Source organism: Procambarus clarkii, chromosome 35, assembly GCF_040958095.1.
Source record: "Procambarus clarkii isolate CNS0578487 chromosome 35, FALCON_Pclarkii_2.0, whole genome shotgun sequence".
NCBI lineage: Eukaryota > Metazoa > Arthropoda > Malacostraca > Decapoda > Cambaridae > Procambarus > Procambarus clarkii.
Genome location: NC_091184.1, coordinates 26,561,529 through 26,585,747, shown reverse-complemented (window position 1 = coordinate 26,585,747; position 24,219 = coordinate 26,561,529). Strand labels below are relative to the sequence as shown.

General features: G+C 46.8%; 1 protein-coding gene across 2 annotated transcripts in view; it reads left to right on the top strand.

The window, feature by feature from the left end:
- LOC138371400 (uncharacterized) overlaps positions 1-24,219 on the top strand; it is a 199,620-nt gene that overhangs the window by 110,493 nt on the left and 64,908 nt on the right. Inside the window, exons 1-2 of one of the 2 annotated variants that reach the window (XM_069336182.1) lie at positions 2,434-2,696; positions 17,938-18,007. The exons of the other annotated variant lie outside the window; for it this stretch is intronic. Coding sequence (XP_069192283.1) covers positions 18,002-18,007 — 6 coding nt within the window. The 5' untranslated portion in view covers positions 2,434-2,696; positions 17,938-18,001. Of the gene's footprint in view, positions 1-2,433; positions 2,697-17,937; positions 18,008-24,219 lie in introns of those variants that run through there. 2 annotated transcript variants of the gene reach the window in all.

Genomic DNA, 24,219 nt, shown 5'->3' with positions numbered 1-24,219 from the left:
CCGAGTGATGTCTGGGGCCAGAATTGGATATTGTCCTAATAGCAGCTTTGTGTTGAGTAATTAGAGGACGTAAGTGATCTTGGGTAGTAGAGCCCCAAGCACAAATACCATAGTTGAGATATGGATAGATAAGGGAGTAATAGAGAGTCACCAGGGCAGGGCGTGGTACATAATATCTGATCTTAGAAAGAATGCCCACAGTTTTTGAAACTTTTTTTGATATGTTTAGAATGTGTCCCTGGAAATTCAGCTTGTGGTCAATGAGAATGCCAAGGAATTTGCCATCTAATTTGTTACAAATTTGGGTATTGTTTATTTTGAGATTTATTTGGTTAGAGGATTTATTGCCAAACAGAATATAGAAAGTTTTGTCAATGTTAAGGGTGAGTTTGTTGGCAGTTAGCCACAGATGGACTTTATTTAGCTCAGTATTTACTGTGGCATTTAGAGCAAGGGGATCAGGACTGGAGTAAATGAAGGTTGTGTCGTCAGCAAATAGGATTGGTTTGAGGTGTTGGGAGGCATTTGGAAGGTCATTAATGTAGATGAGAAAGAGGAGAGGGCCAAGTATGCTGCCCTGGGGAACACCAATGTTGATGGGTAGGGTGGGAGAAATTGTATTATTCACAGAAACACGTTGGAGCCTGTCAGTAAGGTAGGATTTGAGGTATTGTAGGGAGTGTCCTCTGACACCATAATGATGTAATGTAAGAAGAAGGTTTTGGTGGTTGACAGTATCGAAAGCTTTACGCAGGTCCACAAATAACCCAACAGGGAACTCATTTTTATCAAGAGCTGTATGAATCGAGTTAAGCATACTAATAAGTGCATCGTTAGTGCTTTTTTTGGGCCTGAAGCCATATTGGCAAGGGCTAAGTATATTGAGTTTGGCTAGATATGAGTAAAGCTGCTTATAGATTAGTTTTTCAAAAAATTTTGACAAGTTTGGCAGGATTGATATAGGTCTGTAGTTGTTAACATCTGTGAGATCACCACATTTGTGGACAGGCGTTACTCTCGCTTTTTTTAGAATATCTGGAAAGGTTTGGAGTTCAAGTGACTTGTTGAAGAGCAAAGCAATAGCAGGGGCTAAAGATCTGGAGGCTTTTTTGTAGATTAAAGTTGGTATCTCCTCAAGGGCACCAGACTTGGTTTTAAGGGAAAGGATTATCTCATTGACGTCAATGGAATTAATAGGCTTTAGGTTCAGAGACTGGGGATAGTTCCCTGTAAGATAGTTCTTAATGTCAGTACTGGAAGATGGAATATCATTAGCAAGGGATGAACCAATGGAAGAGAAGAACCTATTGAACTCAATAGCAGAATCAGAGGCTGAAAGCTGACCATCGTTATTAGACAGGAGAGTCGGTTTGTTATTTAAAGACTTCTTTGATCCCAATATTTGTGAAATTGTTCTCCATGTTTGTTTAATGTTGCTCTTTATTTGGGTAAATTTATCTTCGTAGTATTTAGTTTTGGCTCGTCTAATTATCTTAGATAGCAATAATGAGTAATTCTTTGAGAATTCTTTGGAGACAATCCCTAACCTATACTTTTTCTCAAGGTCATGTTTTTTATTAATAGATTTAAGTATTCCCTTTATAAGCCAGGGATTGTTAAGCCTTTTGGTTGTGACTTGTTTTGTAAGCATAGGACAGTGGGTATTATAAAGGCTAAGAGTTATTTGAAGAAAAGATTGAACTGCTAGGTTGATGTCCTCTTTGTTACCTAACTCGGACTCCCAGTTGACATTATCAGTAGCAGTTATAAAATTGTCTATAGCAGTTTTTGTTTGTTTAACTTGTTTTGTAAGCATAGGACAGTGGGTATTATAAAGGCTAAGAGTTATTTGAAGAAAAGATTGAACTGCTAGGTTGATGTCCTCTATGTTACCTAACTCGGACTCCCAGTTGACATTATCAGTAGCAGTTATAAAATTGTCTATAGCAGTTTCATTGTGTAGTCTAAAACGTATCTCTCTTGACTCAAGAGGTGGTTTGCTAATGTTAGTTAAGAGAAATGTGGGGTAATGGTCTGTAGTGCTATCGGTGATTATACCTGAAGTAAGCGGAGAGGTTATATTTGTCCAGATGTGATCAAGAGTCGTGGCAGTGCTATCAGTGATTCTAGTAGGTCTAGTGATTAAGGGTATGAGGAAGCAGGAATTCATACAGTTGAGGAAGCTAACAGCAGTAGGGTGTTCTGGCTCGCAGAGGTCAATATTAAAGTCCCCCAAAACGCCAAAACTCTACTGGGTTTTAAAATACAGATAGAAAAGATCGTCCAGGCAAATGGGTAGGACCTTTGACAAGCCGCCAACTTCCTGTCCTCATTGAGGCCACCAATATTAGTGGCTCTCAGGTTAATTAAAGGTCGGCAAAGATAAGTAACCAAAGAAAATGGGAAGAGCACCGTGGCGAGTAAGCGAGCGAGCGAGTGACGTCATCACAACAAAGGTTGCTATAGACGTCTCCACGACTCGTGAAGTTCGCCTGTCTTAAAGACCTGTGTCCACAATACCCGCCAAATTGTCCCTCCCACAGTACTCTCAGGACACTTATGGCAGTGTAAGTGTGTGGTGAGGCCACACCACTGAAGACATTAAGGATATACCACGAGGGAGAGACAAAACTGTTGAAGGAAGGAGTCACTGGCGCCACCTGACCACCTTGTTTCTCGCACTCTCATCATCCTCCGTAAGTACTTGAGTGCATTACCTGCTTGATAGGGTTCTGGGAGTTCTTCTACTTCCCAAGCCCGGCCCGAGGCTAGGCTCGACTTGTGAGAGTTTGGTCCACCAGGCTGTTGCTTGGAGCGGCCCGCAGGGCCACATACCCACCACAGCCTGACTGATCCGGAACTTCTCTTAGAAAACAGTCCAGTTTTCTCTTGAAGATGTCCACGGTTGTTCCGGCAATATTTCTTATAGTCACTGGGAGAACGTTGAACAACCGTGGACCTCTGATGTTCATACAGCGAAGAGTTAGGGGTGACATGATAGAGGTTTACAAGTGGATGAATGGACACAACAAAGGGGATATTAATAGGGTATTAAAAGTATCAGCACAAGACAGAACACGAAACAATGGGTATAAATTGGATAAATTTAGATTTAGGAAAGACTTGGGTAAATACTGGTTCGGTAACAGGGTTGTTGATTGTTGATTTGTGGAACCAATTACCGCGTAACGTGGTGGAGGTGGGGGTCCCTCGATTGTTTCAAGCGCGGGTTGGACATGTAAATGAGTGGGATTGGGTGGTTATAGATAGGAGCTGCCTCGTATGGGCCAATAGGCCGTCTGCAGTTGCCTTTGCTCTTATGTTCTCTGATTGTGCCTATGGCACCTTTGCTCCTCACAGGTTCAATCCTGCATTTCTTCCATATCATTCACTCCAGTACGTTGTTATTTTACTGTGTAGATTTGAGACCTGGCCCTCCAGTATTTTCCATGTGTATATTATTTGGTATCTCTCTCGTCTCCTTTCTAGAGAGTACATTCGGAGAGCTTTGAGACGATCCCAATAATTTAGGTGTTTTATCTCAACGATGCGTGCCATATATGTTCTCTGTATTCCCTCTATTTCAGCAATCTCTCCTGCTCTGAAGGGGGGAAGTGAGTACTGAGCTTTCTGCTCCACCATTGTCTGCTCCAATATTGTCTTACACCCCTAACATACAATTGTTAATAATAAAAATAATAAAAATTTATTTAGGAAAAGTACATACATAGTTGCAGAGTTACAGTACAAACATTCTGTTTGATTTAAAGATAGAGGTAGTACATACAATACCTAAAGCCACTAGTACGCATAGCGTTTTGGGCAAGGTGAGGTGGGGAAAAAAACCCACTTAGACTAAAACTTAATAGTAATTAAGCTTAAAGTATAATTGCATTGAAAGAAAAAAATAAAAATAATAAAAGATGAAAAAAGGGGAGGAACATGGTAGAAAATAGCCAATATACAAGTTGGTCAACAAACAGCATGTTTTTATTTCTTCAACAAAAATGTTGGGGTATGGAAATAGGACTATGGAATTGTTGGAGGTGTGGACGTTGGCCAGTGGAATTGTTGGGGTAAATTATATGCCTGGCATTGTTGGGGTGTGGACATTGGCCTATCAAATAATGATTACTTTTATAATAATAATAATAATAATAAGAAATTTCACTGGGACTGTGTAGTGTTGCAAACCCATGACCAAGGTATTGCCAGCTGCATACTCTACTACTGTACCACCACTGACTTTCTTACAATCGGATTTCTACTGATATCACAGGAACGGCCAAGCGGACAGCACGCAGGACTTGTGATCATGTGGTCCTGGGATCGATCCCAGGCGCCGGCGAGAAACAATGGGCAGTTTCTTTCACCCTACGCCCCTGTTACCTAGCAGTAAAAATAGGTACCTGGGTGTTAGTCAGCTGTCACGGGCTGCTTCCTGGGGGTGGAGGCCTGGTCGAGGGCCTGGCCGCGGGGACACTAAAAAAAGCCCCGAAATCATCTCAAGATAACCTCAAGTCTGTGATATCCTGATATCACAGTCCTGAAGCCAGTCCAAGTTTTATGTAAGACCCCCAAGCACTCAGGTGAAGGATAAAGTACTGTAGTTCAACATTGTATGCTCAACTTCAGATACACAGAAAATCACACTGTGATATACATCAATGAACAATCCACTGAGGCTGTGAGGTGATGCAAACATTGCAGGTTTGCATCATCTCACAGCCCGAGGGAATTTTCTCATTTATGTACTGTATATCACTTTAGTGTGATTTTCTGTGTAAATAATAATAATAATATTAATAATAATATTATTTATTCAAAAGATTGTGTGTACAAAGAACATAAGAATATTGTTTAATTGAAGGGACAGAAGTTACACATACTAATGAAGCCACTATTACGCAAAGCGTTTTGGGTAAAATTAATAATAATATAGAATTTTTTTAATTAAAGTTGTGACGGGATAAAACACTTAATACTGTTAGAGAAGTAAGCTAACAAAATGAGAATGTTCAAGGAAAATAAAAAATGAATACAAAGAAGGTGATACTTAAGGATGACAAGCATAGACTATTACATTATGGAGTCAGTAGTTCTAGCAACAGTACAGTAGTTTATTTACATTAATTATAGAATGGAAATACAAGGTGTAATTTAGAAAAGCAAGTGAACTATTCCTCATAACATTTTCTTTGAACATATCAGAACATAGAGTAACATACTATAATTTAAGGTTAATTTGGCCAGCAGTTTCAAATAACCAAGATCATAAAGGACACGAGTAAACACTTTATCAAAGAAATGCATGAAATTAGATGACATTAAATGTAGATAGTAAATGTAGAAATTAAATGTGTGTACTCGCTTGAATGAACTATATGGGGCATAGCCGATTCATTCCAGTGTGGAATTCATTCCATCCGTTCGGCCCCAGCAACTCCCTTCCCCCCCTCCCCCCCCAAAAAAAAATACAATCACATTAATGCATATGCCAGTCCACATTTGCCTTATGAAAAATTTAAATAATAAAGAATTTGTATTGCAATGAAATACATTGATATTGCACGTTACAGTACTGTACTTACCCTACCAGTTGAGTTTTGTAGTGCAAACTTTGTTAGCCTTAATATCCTGAGAGTGCCACACATATGAATATAAATTATTTAAAGAACAGTAACTTTTCTAACAAATGTACATTATACTCTACAGTCTGTACATGAAGTACAGACCACTAGAATCACACACAGTACACTTATATCATATAAACTATACTTTGTACATTTAATGTCATTAGAACTGTGCTGTACAGCTCAATTGTTACTCCCAGGTAAGTTATGGCTAGTGCTAGGTGCTGGTCCAGTTGCCTGGGCATCCTCAGAAGGTGAGTCCTTGCTAGTGCTGGGTGCTGGTCCAGTTGCCTGGACATCCTTGGAAGGTGAGTCCTTGCTAGTGCTGGGTGCTGGCCCAGTGACCTGGGCATCCTCAGCAGGTGAGTCCTTGCTAGTGCTGGGTGCTGGTCCAGTGACCTGGGCATCCTCAGCAGGTGAGTCCTTGCTAGTGCTGGGTGCTGGTCCAGTTGCCTGGACATCCTCAGCAGGTGAGTCCTTGCTAGTGCTGGGTGCTGGTCCAGTGACCTGGGCATCCTCAGAAGGTGAGTCCTTGCTAGTGCTGGGTGCTGATCCTGTAGGCCTACTGTGAAACCGTACCAAAAACTTTTGAATCTTAGTTTGTTTCTTTGTTGTGAGCTTCATTATAATATCTTTCATGTCCTTTAGGTGCAGGTAATAATCTGTCAGTTCTTCATTATCAGTTACAGCAACCAAATCAAGCAGATCATTAACCTTTTGCAGTGATGCAGCATATGGAATAGATAACATACTGTCATCTTCCTCTTCCACATCCTCATCATTATTACCAGTAACACACTGGATAATCTCATTATCAGTTAATTCAACATAACCTGGATCATCAGCATCATTATTTAACCACTCATTCCCATCAGAAAGTTGCAAATCTTCCTCACCTGCATCTCTGAATGTCTCAAAAATCACATTATCAAAGCCCTGAAAATCATAGCCATCTTCGTCTTTATTCTAACCAGGTACCGGACTCAGAATTTTATTCCATGCATTCTTTTATGTGGTGACCTTCAACTCGCTCCATTCCTTGGCCTAGTTGTAAATTGCATCTTTAATTGAATATTTCTTGAAATTTTCTAGTGTTCTACTAGCCTTCTTATCCTTATTCGGCATCTCGTCTTCCTCAGAGAGCAGAACTTCCATAATATCTGAATTCATAGCTCTTTTATAAAGCCTGTGAGAGCATAGATAACCCCTAATCCATGAGTTGTATTACAGATGTAGTGTTTGTGGTAAAGCCATACATGTTATTTTGCCATCAGGAGATGTTAATTTAGCAATGGGGTGAGCTGGGGCATTATCAGTCAACAACATTGACTTTATCTCAGCAGGATGAATTCTGCACATATTGATCTGCTGCTTTTTTACTTCTTTACAAAAGTGATTCTGGAACCAATCCTCAAAAGTAATCTGTGTGAACCAGGCATTTTTTGTGTTGTAGTAGATGACAGGTAGTCTGTTCATGCAGTTTTTCAATGCTCTGAGGTTGGCAGATTTCCCAACAATTGCGTACTTTGTTCGGTGACTGCCATCTGCGTTACAGCACAATAATGCTGAAAATCTTTCCTTCTTTACCTTGCAACCAGGAGTACTCTTCCTCAAGCCTGAAGGCCAAAGTGTTTCTTTGAAGGCATTTCCAGTTAAAGCCTGTTACATCTGCATTGTACACTTAAAACCAGCTTAGATTATTAGATATAATGTGCTGAGAAAGTTTATGCTTATATGCATTAGCACTTCCAACATCTGCACTTAATGCCTCGTCACAAATTTTCTTGTTAACACTTTCGCTCACCCCGCGCGCCACCCCTCGACAGGGCGATATGGGCCCCAGAGTGTCACGGAAGCGCGCGTTAATTCCGAAAAGTGTATACTCTCTTCAACTTTGTCACCTCAATTCTCCTTCTACGAGATTAAATTTGGTATCATTGTGTTCGCAATAAAATTCTCTACAGCACTAAATGCATATAAACTCCAAAAGCCCGGCTAATTACCCGCAGCAAACAGAGAAAGTGCGAACGAGTTACCCGGGAGCGCGCAAACGGGATAAAATGTTTTCACTATTTTCACTCTGGTCACCTCAATTTTTGTCCTAGGTCTTTCATTTTGGTCTCAATGGGTTCGTAATAAAATTCTCTAGAGGAACATTAGCCTATAAAAAAAAAAAACCTGGTCACGCTCCAACCGCCGACGAGTTGAAGACGGGCCACGTGTTAGCCATGAGTGAGTGCTCAGAGGCCTTCCTGCTACACTCCCAATTCCTACCCTTTTCAAGCCTTTCTTTCGCAATTTTCTTCCTGGAAGGGCCTTGTTCATGATTACTATCCATCGTGGAGTAAGCGTAGATAGTTTCTAAAGCCGCAGTAAGAAATATAGCCACGGAAAATAGCCGAAATGTTCACACGTTTGAGATGCGAGGGGAAGCGACATTGGTCACAACAGTGGAGCAAAGACAATGGGCCCACGGCGTGTGCCAAGCAGCCTGAGGGCGACGAGGCTCAACAAAGAAAATGGGAAGACATCGGCGCACATTTTAAAACCAGTCCCCAAAAAATCGGATAAAAACCTGATTTTTGGCGAATTTTTAAAGTGGATGACGCAATGCTGCGTCATCCCCGGCATTACCGCCAGTAAACGGATGACGCAATGCTGCGTCATCCCCGAGCGAAAGTGTTAATGATGTCATACCTCTCTTTAAATCGACATACCCATTCAATGCTAGCCTTGAAATTGTCTATGTTTAACTTTACAGCAAGTCTTTCAGCTGCATTTCTAATAGAATCAACTGAAACAGCAATTCCTTTCGCATCATGCTGTGTAAACCATTTAAATAAAGACGAGTCCAGACCCGTATACTTAGCAGGCCTCAATTTTTCCTGTTGCCTATTACATCAGTTTGAGCAAAGAATTTCTTAATATTATCCTTCTGCTTTTTTATATCACAAACTGTAGCTTTACCAATGTTGAATTCTTGGGTGAGTTGAGTGACAGAGTATCCATGCTCTGCTTTCTCTGTCAAGTCAACTTTCTAATCAATTGACAAATATTTTCTCTTTTGTTTTATACCTTCAATACCATGAATGCTGGTCTGAGACATCTTGACAGATTAAATGAGTTCAAACAGTAAAATTTTTTAAATTTATCACAAAAATCCTTCGCGCGTGAACCCGACGTTTTTACCCCAGGAAGAGGAGAAGCACATGGTGCCAGCCATCTCATCCAGGCCCAACGCGTTGACATGACCTGTGCTTATTTTATAGGCATATTCAAAATTTAATGTACATATTGACTGTTACAAGTTATTTTATTTAAAATATTATTATTGTTATATTGTTAGTTTGAAGTTTTATGCATTTTATACAGTACAGTTCTGTATTAACCCTTAGGCTGTGCATGGCATACATATACGACAGGACCTGATGGCAAAGTTCAATTTCTCAAATTTGCTCTAATGCTTTCCAGTTTTTTGTGCATACTAGCAAATCCTGCAACTTTGTCTAAATGATCACAAACGTAACTTGTAAAGTAAGAAAATAAAAAATAATTATAAAATTGAATATTGAATACTTCAGATTTTGAGATTAGCTGCAAAAATATAAACTATCACCAATTGTTCATTTGATGTTATTATGCTCTCAGAATAATATATGATCTTCATTTTCATAGATTTAGAATATATGTTTTCAGTTTAGTTTACTGTAAAAACAATTGTCAGTGTGGCATCTGAATTATGCCCGAAATTTAGAAAAAAAAATTGATATCTCCAAACGTTTAGGGTTTGTGAAAAATCCATTCTAATAGGATTGTATAACAGACAGCTGTGCACATTATTTGTAAAAATGATGAGAATAGGTGAGAAACTGGATTTATTGAAGCTGACTCAAAGTTGAAACTCTAGTTTTAGAGATAATTGAAGTTGAAGTTATCGACAATGAATAAGGTTCATAATGAATAAATTCATTAATTTACTTATATGTTTTAATAAATATTGTTTGGCATTCGCACTCAAATATGTGAAAGTTGTAGGTCAATATGTGTTGGAATGATGTCAAGAAAAAATAACCCCCCAAAAAACAAAATATAGGGGTAATTATAATGATTTAGGGGATAAAAATGTATACTTTATAAAAGTGATAAAGCTCTAATCTGGTCCCTAATCATCAAAACCGCCTAAAGAGACAAAGAAAATAGAATTTGAAATCTCTGAAAAACTCAGTAAAAAAAAATCAAAGTCCCAAGTTCTGCCAGTTGTGACTGATTTATTTCGTGACCAATTTCATTCTATCTTGACATTGTTAGGGATGGGTATGCACTCTCCAGGATGTAGAGGTTACAACAAAATGAGATAATAAACAAAGGAGACAAAACCCTCAGTTCCAGTTAATAGGAGTTGTTCTCCTTATCAATAAAATGTTCTTTTCTGGGGGGAGCCCCGTCGGCTCCCCGGAGCTATCCCAGGCTGATATGCTAATGTCAGACTTTGGCATCAGTCATGTGTATGGAGTTCTTAGGCCTACCGGGGACCACGGCCAGAACCGGGCCCCCTCAGAGAGGCAAGGGGAGCAATGGCCTATAGAAGCCCCCGTGTAGTTGGAAGCATTCTATGTCTGCCATCGACCGGAACAGGCACCCAGAAAGGTAAGCGCCCCAAAACAAACCCCTATTCTGGTTAAAATTGCTACCTAATACCGAACTAGTGGATAGAACTCCCCAACCGAAAACAAGCAAATTAGTGTGACGTCACACACTGCCGCGCCGCTGTCTGCGCAGCTCCCCCCTCCCCGGGAGGGGGTAGGGGGAGCTCCAGACCCCCCGCGCCGGCTACCCACACCTCAGTTCTTGAGGCTGATGCTATAGGCGATGGTCGTGTGCTCTGGCTCCGGTGTCGCTACTGCACTGTGCTTTGAGTGTGGTGTTAGTTTTGTGGGTGCGAGAGCCAGGAGTTATCTTCAGTACTCGGGCTGCATGCGCCTAGGGCTGCCTTCCCTAGGTGCCCTGTAAGTACTGCCCTTGGGGCTTGGGGCCACCTTCCACAGGCTCCTCGGGGTCTGCCTCTGCTGGTCCGTTTTACCTTTCGGTTTTTCGGCCGCCTGTTGGGCTCTTGGGTGTTCTGTTCTCCCTTGTTACCGGCAGGTAAGAGGCAGTTTGCACTGGTAGGGGCGCAGGGTGCTGCTCAGCTTGTAATTCCCGACATCGCGGCCGGCTCTGTTCCTTGGGGTTCGCTGTCCTCTTGCGGGGTTTTGTTTTTCTTTTTGTTTTGCCTGGTGGGGGGTTCTGTCATTTTATTCAGTTTGTTTTTGCCCTTCCACTGTTCTCCTCGGTGGCGCCCCCTGCTAGGTCCCCGTGAGTGTACACGTCCCTGGGGTTCAGCTTTAGAAGTTTGCTTGGTAGTTTTGGGCGCCGGTTTGCAGCACCCTGCCTGGGACTACCTGAGCGCGAGTCCTCTTAAAGTAAACGCTCAGGACCCTGGGAATCCCCTAGGGGGCGCGTGGGTCCGATGGATGTGACCCCGGAGTCCCCACTCGCTGTGTGCGAGTTTGAGGGTTGTTCGGTCCCCTTGTCTCAGGGTGACCCTCATTGTTTTTGCCTCTGCCACGCTGCCTGTTGGGTCGGTGATACTTTCGACCCTGAGTCCTGTGAGTGTTGCTGCTTGCTTGTGACTCAATTTACCCAATCCTCTGATGATTCTATTCGGGTACAGGCGGCACGTGCGTTGCAGTCTAGGTTTCGTCTGTTGCAACGCGCTCGGTTGGTTGCTTCCCCGGATGCCCCGGGGCTGCCCCGCTTTGCTTTTCGAGACCCGGACTTGGGGGTGGGGGTCGCTTCGATCCTGGTTCAGTCCGCACCTCCTCGTCCTTCCCCTTCTGTTCGTTCTGGTCCCCCGCCCCTGCTTCCGGCCCCGAAGCGTCTGAGGGTTTCGGGGTCGGAGCAGGGGTTACTTGATCTCGAGACTCGGGCAGCTTCGGGGGTTGCCCCTTCCGGGGGGGCGGCAGAGGCATTCGAGTCTTGTCTCCCGGCCGAAGCTTCAGGGTCTGACCAGTGGGCCCCCCTTCCTCCAGCTTTTCCGGCTGCTCCGTCCTTGTCTTGTGGGGTCGGGGCTTGGGGAGAGGACTCGGCCTCGGGTCCTGTGGTGACGGACCTCGAGGCTGGGGAGGGGCTGACTTGGGGGCCTTGGGCCCCGCTGGACCCCGCCTGGGTTTTTCTTCCGACTGAGCGGGGCTTATTGTTACAAGGAGTGGGGTTTTCTTTCCCCCCCTCTGCGTACGAGTTGGATTTGGTGTCGGCCCCTCCCCGGGTACGGTTCCGTGTTCCCCCGGGTACGTCGGTTCCGTCCTTCCGGAGGTTTTCGGCTTATCGCATCCAACCTGGTGTGGTGCGAGCGGCCTTTGCAGCTTACCTCCTGCGTGACCCGGATTATGCCTCGGAAATGGATCCGTCCACGTTCAGGTTTGGGACTTCGTTCCCTTTCTGGCTCCGTTACGAGGTTCCGGAGTCATCCTGGCTAGCAGACTGCCCCTTGTTTGGTCTGGATTCCTGGCATTCCTTCTGTCGTTCCTGCACGCTGGAGTGGCGGGAAGCTTCCACGGTGCTTCAGGTTTTCCTGGGGGGTGAACTTGAGTACCTGAATGAGTGCTTGTTTGCCCCTGCCCTTCCCCGCGATGTGGGCGTTATTCAGCTCCATGTGCAGGTTCCCTCCCTTTCGGCGGCGCTCGTGGCGGAGGACTTGCGCGCTCGGGGCCTTTTGTGTTCGGCCTTGCGGTTCTTTTCCCTCCTGGAGCTGTCTTCGGATTGGCTCGTGGAGGATGTGGGGACGCTTGGGTCCGTCCCGGGGTCCGGCACCTTGTCCTCGGCTGCGCGTTCGTCGGCTGCCTTGTTGAAGCTGTTCACGCCGATTTTGCGGGATGCGGTTTCCCTGTTCTATGCTTCCCGTCTCGCGTGTCGGCAGGCGGTGCTGGGTTCCTCCGTGGAATCTGCTTGGGCTCTGGCTCTTAGGCGTTCTTCACCTTTTTGTCCTCTCCTGTTTGGGGAGTCGGCCGTGGCGCAGTTTATTCAGGCTGCGTCGGCGGCTTGTCGTCCGATGTCGGACTTGTTGGTTTTCCGGGGGTCCTGGGGTGGGTCTTCCCGGAAAGGTCGTGCCAGGGCTCGGGGTTCCTCTCGTCGTGGTAGGCCTCTGGTGTCAGGTTTGGGGTTGGCTCCTCCTGCGGACCCTCCCTCGTCTGGTCGGCGCGGTGTTCGCGCTGTGCAGGGTTCTGGGTCTCGTAAGGGTCGCCGGCCCTTTCGCGGTTTGCCCCTTTGATGGGGCGATGGGGGGGCGGCTTGCGCTGTTCGCCCGCGCCTGGTCCCACGATTCGTGGGCCTTTCGGGTCGTGTCTCGCGGCCTGCGGTGGCGTTGGGTGGCCCCTTCCCCCTTTGGGGGGTCGGGGCTGGCGGGGCAGGCTTCTTCCCCTGCGCTCTGTCGAGTCGTCTTGGAGTGGGTACGCTTGGGCGTCGTCGAAACGACGTCGTCCCTCAGATGGATTTCCCGTCCGTTTCCGGTTCCGAAACGGGACTGCGCGGACCTGCGGTTCATTCTGGACTTGTCCCATCTGAACCCCTGGGTTCATTGCCCCTCCTTTCGGATGACTACGCTGTCTCAGGTTCGGCTCCTCTTGGAGCCGGGTGCTTGGATGGTGTCTCTGGACCTCCGGGACGCTTATTGGCATGTCCCGATTCATCCGCGGTTCAGGGACTGGCTCGGTTTTGTAGTGGGGCGTCTGAGTTACCGCTTTCGTTGTCTCCCGTTCGGGTTGAACCTGGCACCTCGCGTGTTCACACGCCTTACACGGGTTGTGGTGGCTCGTTTGCGTCTCCTAGGTGTTCGGGTGTTGGCCTACCTCGACGACTGGCTGGTTTGGGCTCCCAGCCAGTCAGCTTGCTTGCTAGCCAGGGGTTTGGTTCTTTCCCAGCTCGCCGGGTTCGGGTTCTTGGTGAACTGGAGGAAGTCCCATCTGGTTGCCTCTCAGGTTCGGACTTGGCTGGGTCTCGTGTGGGACTCTCGGACCGCCTCCTTGTCTCTCCCTCCGGAGTCTCTCCTGCGGCTGCGGTCCCGCCTTCGTCTGTTTCTGGAGGGCCCTCGGGTCACCCGGCGGTTGCTCGAGGGGCTGTGCGGGAGCCTGAACTTCGCGATGGTGGTCTACCCGCCGGGTCGGGTTTGGCTTCGACGGCTGTTCTGGTTCCTTCGGGGTTCCCCCTTCCGCCTCTCTCGCGATCGCAGAGTTCGACCCCCGGGGGACTTGCGTCGGTTGCTGCGTCACCGGCTTCCTCTTCGGGTTTTTCGGGGTTCAGTGCCTTGGCGCCTACCCGAGCCCTCGCTCGATGTGTACACGGATGCGTCGTCTCTCGGCTGGGGTTTTGTGACCAGTGCTCACCAGGCCGGCCAAGGGCATTGGGATCCGTCCTTCCGTCGAGCTCACAGTACGGTGCGGGAGTTCGCGGCAGTGTGGTTTGCTCTGGGGAGGATTCGGGTGGCCCGCGGATCGACGATTCGGCTCCATTCGGACTGCTCTCCGGTGGTTCATTGCCTGAACCGCGGGGGTTCGATGCGGTCCTTGTCTCTTTGGGGTTGGTCGCTTCGGGTGACTCGTCTGCTGAGTTCTCGGGGTTTGGCTCTCCTGGCGGTTCACGTACGGGGCGTGTCCAACGTCTTGGCCGACGCCCTGTCTCGCTTCGTTCCCCTCTCCACGGAGTGGACGGTCGACGACGAGTCCTTCCGTTGGCTTTGCCAGACGTTCGGGCGCCCCGAGGTGGACCTCTTCGCGTCGGCGTGGTCGCGGCGTCTTCCCGTTTATGCGGCGCCCTTCCCCGATTGCGAGGCCGTCGGGGTCGATGCCTTTCGGCTCGACTGGTCGAGGTGGGGGTTCCTGTACCTCTTTCCCCCAGTTCGGCTGTTGCTCCAGGTCCTGACTCGCTTAGAGACTTACCGGGGAAGAGTTGTCTTTCTGGCCCCTTGGTGGCCGGCCCAGCCTTGGTTTCAGGCGCTGGTTGCTCGGTGTCCGAACCCGAGGGTTTTCCCGCGGCTCCGCCTCTTTCAGCAGATCGGGCCGGTACGTCACGTAGCTGGTTCGATCTTCTCCTCGAGTCTTCGCGTATGGTTTTTTTGACTCGAGTCTATCATCATCTCTATGGTGATCAGGTGGCCTCCTTGTTGGTGTCCCACCTGAGGGCTTCTTCTCGGCGGCAGTATGAAGTTTCCTGGCGGTCCTTCCATTTCTTTTTGCGTCTTCGTCGTGTTAGCTCCTTGTCTGTTCGGGTGGTCTTGTCCTTCCTCTCGTGGTTGTTTCAGGACCGTCATCTTATGCCTAACACTGTCGCTTCGTATCGTGCGGCGCTGGCGGAGCCGCTTCAGCTTGCTTTCGGTATCGATGTTACGTCTGCGCCGTTTCGCAAGCTGTCTCGTGCATTGTTTCACCTCCGGCCTGCTCATGCGTCGCCTGAGCCGTCCTGGTCTTTGGACAGAGTGCTCGCTTTCCTTTCATCTCCTCGTTTCGTTGTGGCCCCTTCGGTCCAGGATTGTTTTTCCAAGGCACTTTTCTTGTTGGCTTTGGCCTCTGGGGGTCGGGTAGGGGAGCTTCATGCTCTCCTCCGGCGCAGGGGTTTCTGCTCTTTTGGTCGTGGTGATAGTTTTGTTCGTTTGCAGCCGTCTCCTTCTTTTCTGGCGAAGAATGAGACTGCTGCGTTCCGGAGGGGTCCATGGGTGGTTGATGCTTGGTTGGTCAGGCCGGGGGTGCATCATGTTTTGTGTCCGGTTGCGGCGCTTCGCCGTTATTTGTGCGCCACAGCTTCTGTGTCCGGGGACGCGCTGTGGGTTGATCCGGTTTCCCTTCTTCCCTGTTCGCGGGTTCGGGTCTCTCAGGTCGTCCGCAGGGTTATTAGGTCTAGCCAGCCTGCGGTCTATCCCCGTGCCCATGACGTTCGTAAGTTCGCGGCTCTTGCTGCCGTCTTTGGGAATATGTCTTGGTCTGATATTCGGGCGCGGGGATTTTGGCGGTCGAACAGGGTCCTGGCTGCTCGTTACCTTGTGAATGTCCCTGGCCCTCGTCGGGCCTGTGTTGCTTTGGGTCGGCGTTTGCAGCCAGTTGTCTCGGCTTCGAGTTGAGGGGTGAGCGACGACCGCCTCCCGGGTAAGTCCCTCTTTTTCTGTCTGTGGGTAGTTAGCTCCGGGGAGCCGACGGGGCTCCCCCCAGAAAACCAGCGTTGAATGTAATGAAACGCCATTTTCTGGGTGAGTCCCGGAGGCTCCCCGGCATCCCTCCCTCCCTCCGGTCGGCGGTTTTTCGCGTTTTTGACATCCAGCCTCAAGAACTGAGGTGTGGGTAGCCGGCGCGGGGGGTCTGGGGCTCCCCCTTCCCCCTCCCGGGGAGGGGGGAGCTGCGCAGACAGCGACGCGGCAGTGTGTGACGTCACACTAATTTGCTTGTTTTCGGTTGGGGACTTCTATCCACTAGTTCGGTATTAGGTAGCAATTTTAACCAGAATAGGGGTTTGTTTTGGGGCGCTTACCTTTCTGGGTGCCTGTTCCGGTCGATGGCAGACATAGAATGCTTCCAACTACACGGGGGCTTCTATAGGCCATTGCTCCCCTTGCCTCTCTGAGGGGGCCCGATTCTGGCCGTGGTCCCCGGTAGGCCTAAGAACTCCATACACATGACTGATGCCAAAGTCTGACATTAGCATATCAGCCTGGGATAGCTCCGGGGAGCCTCCGGGACTCACCCAGAAAATGGCGTTTCATTACATTCAACGCTGGTTTTTTTTTTTTTAAATTGTCTAAAGTACATTTCTGAAAACATTGGGGTGAAACTTTCTTGATGATTAAGCCGATAAGTTGGAGATTTGTTCAACATTTAGTATTAATTTTCACATAATTCAAATATTTTTTTGCCCAGCCCCAGCTTTTACAGCCCAGGCTGTAGCAGCTTAAGGATTAATGCACGTGGTTTATATTACGTAGGCTGTTAGAGAGGGGAGGGGAGGCAGCTGAGAACATGCCCATACCCCCTTCCTCATTCCTGCCCCACCCTCCTTACTCCTGCCCACCCTCCTTACTCCTGCCCACCCTCCTTACTGCTGACCACCCTCCTTACTCCTGCCCATCCTCCTTACTCCTGCCCACCCTCCTTACTCCTGCCCCACCCTCCTTACTCCTGCCCCACCCTCCTTACTCCTGCCCCACCTTCCTTACTCCTGCCCAACCCTCCTTACTCCTGCCCCACCCTCCTTACTCCTGCCCACCCTCCTTACTCCTGCCCCACCCTCCTTACTCCTGCCCCACCCTCCTTACTCCTGCCCACCCTCCTTACTCCTGCCCCACCCTCCTTACTCCTGCCCCACCCTCCTTACTCCTGCCCCACCCTCCTTACTCCTGCCCCACCCTCCTTACTCCTGCCCCACCCTCCTTACTCCTGCCCCACCCTCCTTACTCCTGCCCCACCCTCCTTACTCCTGCCCCACCCTCCTTACTCCTGCCCCACCCTCCTTACTCCTGCCCACCCTCCTTACTCCTGCCCCACCCTCCTTACTCCTGCCCCACCCTCCTTACTCCTGCCCACCCTCCTTACTCTTGCCCACCCTCCTTACCCCTGCCCACCCTCCTTACTCCTGCCCACCCTCCTTACTCCTGACCACCCTCCTTACTCCTGCCCACCCTCCTTACTCTTGCCCACCCTCCTTACTCCTGCCCACCCTCCCCACTCCTGCCCACCCTCCTTACTCCTGCCCACCCTCCTTACTCCTGCCCCACCCTCCTTACTCCTGCCCCACCCTCCTTACTCCTGCCCACCCTCCTTACTCTTGCCCACCCTCCTTACCCCTGCCCACCCTCCTTACTCCTGCCCACCCTCCCCACTCCTGCCCACCCTCCTTACTCCTGCCCACCCTCCTTACTCCTGACCACCCTCCTTACTCCTGCCCACCCTCCTTACTCCTGCCCATCCTCCTTACTCCTGCCCACCCTCCTTACTCCTGACCACCCTCCTTACTCCTGCCCACCCTCCTTACTCCTGCCCACCCTCCTTACTCCTGGCCACCCTCCTTACTCCTGGCCACCCTCCTTACTCCTGCCCACCCTCCTTACTCCTGCCCACCCTCCTTCTGCTCTAAGCACAATACCTAAAAAATAAAAAAAAAATTGGGTAAATATGTTCTATGTTTTGCTGGGAAAATTTTAGTCATACCTTATATTAGTCAATGTCATTATTGTCAATGTCAATATCAATGAATTAGTCAACCTTAAATTTGTTTTATTTTCCCCTAACAGGTAATACTGCTTCCATCTGTGTTCGGCTACCCAGGACGATAGCAAACACAACTTCTTCTCATTAATGATGGTAAGGACAATTTTATTATTACTGTACTGCCAGTGTGTGTGTTTATCATGTTGATGTCAATAACCAGTGATTGTCAGTGTATTAATCATGATATTGTCATTAACCAGTGACGGTGAGCGTATTAAGGGGCCTGGTGCATGGGCACCGAAACTTCCTCATACACACTCAGTTTGTTTTGTGCAGAATCCTCATGGCAAATGCTCCAACTTTTTCTTATAAATCAACTTCACAACATGAACGGAAAAAAGTAAAAAAAAAAAAAAAAATATATAAAAATTCACAATTTCAAATTGCTATAAATATCTTACAATATCACCAATTGTTATTTTATTCATTATGGTCTCATAATGGCATATAACGTTCAATTGCTAGTGAGAAAATCACTGTTTTAGAGTATAGTTTACTGTAAAACATTTTTTAAATGTGGCCATCCAAATATGTGCCAAATTTATACAAAAAAATATTTAAAATTCCAAATGTTATGGCTTTTTGACAAATCGATTCACTAGGAACCTTAGCACTAAGAACTTTGCACATAAAATGTAAAAATGGTGATAATCGGTCAGAAACTGAATTTTTTTTATTAAGTCTCAAAGTTGAAAATGTTTTTCATAGAGCAAAATGCATTTAAAGTTCTCGACATTGAATATAGTACTTCTAATTTATGACATATCTTGTAGGTTATAATTAAGATTGCTTGGCGTTCATACTCGAATATGTGAAAGTTGTAGGTCAATATATGTTGAAATGAAGTCACGAAAAAATAACCCCCCCAAATAACAAAATATATGGATAAGTTAGGGATAACTGAAAAACATACACTGGGTCCCTTAACTGTCTAACAGTAGGTTAGATATATATATAAATGAGATTGGGTGGATATAAATAGGAGCTGCCACGTATGGGCCAATAGGCCTTTGCTGTTACCGTCATTCATATGTTCTTATGTTATTATAACGAAACACTTATATTGCAATAACTTTTTTGCCCATTTATTAGTGATAAGGCCCACATCTGGTCCTCATTCATGAATACCAGCTAAATAGACAAAGAGAATAGTGTTTGAACGCTGCAAATAAATTGGCTAAAAAAAAAAATGTCACAACTTCGGCCACGTGTGGCTGATTAACATGTTAACCAATTTCGTTCAAACTTCACATGCTTAGTGCCTGATATGTATTTTCCAAGATGTAAAAGTCACAACAAAATCCACATAGAAACAAACGAGAAAAAAAGTAAAAACAAAAAAGTGGTTGTCGGCTTTTTGTATAAAGGGACATAAGAAATACTGAACAGTATTGCCATTGGGCAATGTATTTATATGATATATAGTAGAATACAGCATAATAACTTACGAACTCATCATTATGTGTGAAATCTGGCCCTCCAGGTGACAGCAGCAGCATATCCACTTTGTGGACCCTCTTAACTACTACTCATCTCTGTGTTTCGAACAGGTGCTTGCATCTCTTTAACCCTGATGTCCAGAAAATAGGTGTTATCGTTGTTATCAGAACAGGTTGCTGCCAGATGCTCACACATTTATTTAAACAAAAATTGTAAAAAGTCCATTTTTTAACATATTGGGATGAAATTTTCATGACTGATGCCAAATAATGGAATATTTTTATTTAATTTTTGACTATTTTTTATATATGGAAAAATCACCACATGCACCGGGCCCCTTAATTATGATCTTTTCATTAACTAGTGGTGGTAAGTATATTAACCCTTAAACTGCACAACATGTCATATGATGTGTTGAGTAACTTATGCAAAAGTGCGCAACACATCATATGACGTGATGGAGTACTGCGCAAGATTTGAATGGCCAGCGGGGTAAAGGGGGCCCCCCATATGCTGCCCAAGGACTATAGTAAACGGCCGGCATTTTCTAAAAAAATCCAGTTCTCGCCACTAACGCATGGGAGGCCTCAGTTACCCAGCAGACACTATGGCGAACGCATGGCCAAATGCCTCCCGGGCACACACCACGCAATCACTTACTCAAGAGCAAATAACTAGTAAATTATTTTCTGATGATGAGGAAAGTGATTTTAATGACTCTGACATTGATAAAGACTACAGACAAATGACCGAAGGTAGTAGCACAGACAGTGAATTTGAGATTACAGCCTGCTCCCATGGCGAGGCCTACACACTCACCAATGCCGCCTCGCCCAGTGTCTACTCCAATTCACCCATGACCACACAGTTCTTGTACTTATTTAGAGTATGATGATATTTTAGGGGATGAGTCAGAGGAAGGTGACTCATTTTCTGGTTTTAGTGAAGTGGATTCAGAGCATAGTATTACCACGCCTGTCGCTAGTGCCAGTAGTGTTACCAAGCGAGATTTTGTTGTGTCAGCAGCATCTCGCCCAGCCAAGTGCCGCCACATGGCACCTCATGAGAAATCAAGACCCTCATATTCACCTGATTTTGCCTCAGGTTCACGTAGCACCCGTACTTTGCATAGACGGGCTTCAGCTCCTGGTCCATGGTGTGCAACGACTCCTCGCTGTGGTGCCACTGTTTCGTCTCGCAAGACAGAGGTGTAATGTCTCCACTCGTTAATCCGGAATATATGGGAAGGACTCCCAGCTTGATTATCACGTTTTCCGGATTAACGAACTTTTTCACCTTTGAGTCCAAAAGGGACCATTTCCAAAATTTTTTATACCCCCAGTCATGATTTGAATTGACACACAGTAATTAGTGTGTGGGGCTGGGTGGGTGGTTAGCTGCTTAGCTGGTAGGTGGGCAGGAAAAGTGGGTGGGCAGGCAGGGATAGGTGGGTTCAGGCAGGTAGGTTTTGGATGTGTGGATGGCAGGTGGGTGGGTTAGCAGGCAGATGGCCTTGGTGGGTGAACAAGTTCGAGCAGGCAAGTGGGTGGGTAGGTGAGCAGCCAGGTGGGTGGGTGGACTATCAGGCAGGTGGGTGGGCTATCAGGTAGATGGGTGAACAAGTGGGTGGGCAAGCAGGCAGGTTGGGTGGGTAAGCAGGCAGGTGGGTGGGTGGGCAAGCAGGCAGGTGGGTGGGCTATCAGGCAGGTGGTGGGTGAGCAGGTAGTTGGGTGAACAGGTGGGTGGGTGAGCAGGCAGGTGGGTGGGTTGGCTATGCAGGCAAGTGGGTAGGTGGGTGTGCAGGTAGGTAGGTGAACAGGTGGGTGGGTGGGCATGCAGGCAGGTGGGTAGGTGGGCGAGACTGGAAAGAGACATCACACGTCTGTGATCTCCTTCCTGGTCACCCCCTACCTCACGCCAGCCTTCCCAACTCCCCTCCACGTGTGTCAACATGCTGTATTTCCCACTTCTATACTTCTCTTCACCTATGCCTCTCCTTCCTCTTTACTTAAAAAAAAAAGAAAAAAGAAAAAATGGGGGTTGACATGCTGTGCGATGACTAACATATGCACCTTAAGTTCTGTTAAATCCCATTTTATTTTCTTGTAAATATTTAAATAAATAAATAGCAAACCAAATACTGTACTATACTGCTAAAATATTATAGTGTGTTATTTAATACTGTATTTGTAACTAGCTCTCCATTGCAATAAGAAAACAATATAATTCTTGCAACACTTCCAATGCCACCTTCCTTCGATAGGCTTAAACGAGTCACATCTGGTACTCCACACACTCAACACTTCTCCTTCCCTCCCTCCCTCTCTGACCGACTCCCTCCCTCCCTCCCTCTCTGACCAACTCCCTCCCTCCTTCCCTTCCTGACCGACTCCCTCCCTCCCTCCCTCTCTGACCAACTCCCTCCCTCCCTCCTTCCTGACCGACTCCCTCCCTTCCTCTCTGACTGACTCCCTCCCTCCCTTCCTCTACTGACCGACTCCCTCCCTTACTGACCGACTCCCTCCCTTACTGACCGACTCTCTCCCTTACTGACCGACTCCCTTCCTTACTGCCTCCCTCCTTCCCCTTCCTTTTTGCCTCCCTCCCTCGCTTCCTGACCGACTCCCTCCCTCCCTCCCTTCCTGACTGCCTCCCTCCCTCCCTTTGTCTCTGACCGATTCCCTCCCTCCCTTCCTCTCTGACCGACTCCCTCCCTCCCTCCCTTCCTCTCTGACCGACTCCCTCCCTCCCTCCCTTCCCCTCTGACCGACTCCCTCCCTCCCTCCCTTCCCCTCTGACCGACTCCCTCCCTCCCTCCCTTCTTGACCGACTCCCTCCCTCCCTTCCTGACCGACTCCCTCCCTCTCTCCCTCCCTTCCTTCCTGACCGACTCCCTCCCTTCCTCTCTGACCGAATCCCTCTCTCCCTCCCTTCCTAACCGACTCCCTCCCTCCTTCCCTTCTTGACCAACTCCCTCCCTCCTTCCCTTAGGGAGGGAACTATGGACAGTTAAACTTTGACCTTTGAGAGAGTGTATGGGATGTGGGGCGGGGTGGGGGAGGTGTGTCAGTGGGGGGGGGGGACGGGCTCACTCAGATAACCCTACACTCATCACCGGTAGCCAGAATTGTTTCTTAAATTCTGGATGTACAGTACATGAGCATATATATTTTTGGCTACAGATTTTGTTTAGCAATATTTGTGGGAAAATCTTAGCAGCTTTAATTCTTTTTAATTCTGTAAATATTCAAATATTTTTTTATTGACTTTAATATGATATTTTATTTGATTATTTTCTTAGTTCTTAGTAATAAGTTAGTTAGTTAGATAGTAGTGAGTAAGTAAGTAAGTAAGTGGACTGTATGTACTGATTCAGCTGCTGGAACTTCTCACACAATGGGAGGGACAATTTGTAGCTTAAACCACTTTGAGATGGCTCCTTCATAAACCACAAATTGTTTACCTAATCTTTGATATATAAATTATAAATCATACCACATATGGTGGTCTAATCTACTATTATACCACAATAATAAAATTTATAACTACTAATACTATGTCTACAGTATTGAACAAAAAGGGCCTTAGCTGTTCCTGTTGATGGGGCCTGCTAAGGCTGTGTAATTGTAGCATCAGAATTAGGTGTGGCTCTGTGCCTCTGAGTGCCACGTAATGGTGGCTTTCTGGAGGCCTACAAAGCTTGATGTACAGCTAGTGGAAGCAATTTCTATAATTATATTGGGAGCCAGCTTCCTGCTTCACTAACTTTCCTCACAATTACCTGTGTTGGTGACTGGTAATTGTTGCTGTGGTTCTTGAGAGGATGTTGTGCTGGTTACTTGCTTGTTGACACGTAGTCTGGGTGTCTAATGAATTATACCAGCTCATATGGAGAGCCCTCTACAGCGTGTTGGTTTGTTGACATGCTGTACGTGATGACGCTCCCGGGGAAGAAGACCTCAAATGTTTGGTGGTTCTATTTATGCTTAAGGAATAGAGTGTTAAGCTATATTCCTGGTGTTGGAAATTATATTCAGTCCTAGTGAACACTTTTTTATTAAGTTTAAACACTAGACTGTTCTTTAAAAATAAATCAGAGTAATATAAATACGTGACGTCACGGAATCACCCATTCTCTTTTCTATATAGGGGTAACTCATATTATTATGTGTCGGATTTCCGACAATATTATTAGGATAAGAAAAAGTTATAAAAATACTTGTTTCATGAATGCTTCATTGTATTAGATGGAAAATCTCCAGGCTGGCAATCTACTGCCACCTACAGAATGATCTCTTGGGGAGGGAGGGAGGGAGGCAGTGAATGTGGGCAGGACAGAGGAAGTGAGCTGCAGCGAGGGGTGACTCCCTCCCTTCCTGGTGGTGGTGTACAACAGGTATTAGGCCACTAATCCGGCCAAACACCCGTTGGTCCGACTCCCATGGACATTTGGACCGGATGGTGAGATAACTTTATCCAACCACACAACTTTGGCCGGATTAGCGAGTGTCTACAGTACTTGTGTGGAGTGATGGTGACGATTTTATTCCACTAATTCCCGCCTTTGACAATAAAGACATTGGGATTACAGACCTTTTTCCTGATACTAGAGAGGACATGTGTGACATTGATTATTTTACAGCATTTTATGATGGGCGGCTCATAGAATATATTGTACACCAAACGAACCTTCATGCGGGTCATCTCGTTGGAAAAATGATAACAGAATTTTCACGATTGAAGCGTTGGATAAACACTACTGTGTGTGAAATGTATGTATTTTTGGCACTATGTATGTTGATGAAACATTGTGTAAAACACACAATATCAGATTAATGGAGCAAAGACCAAACTGTTCCAACACC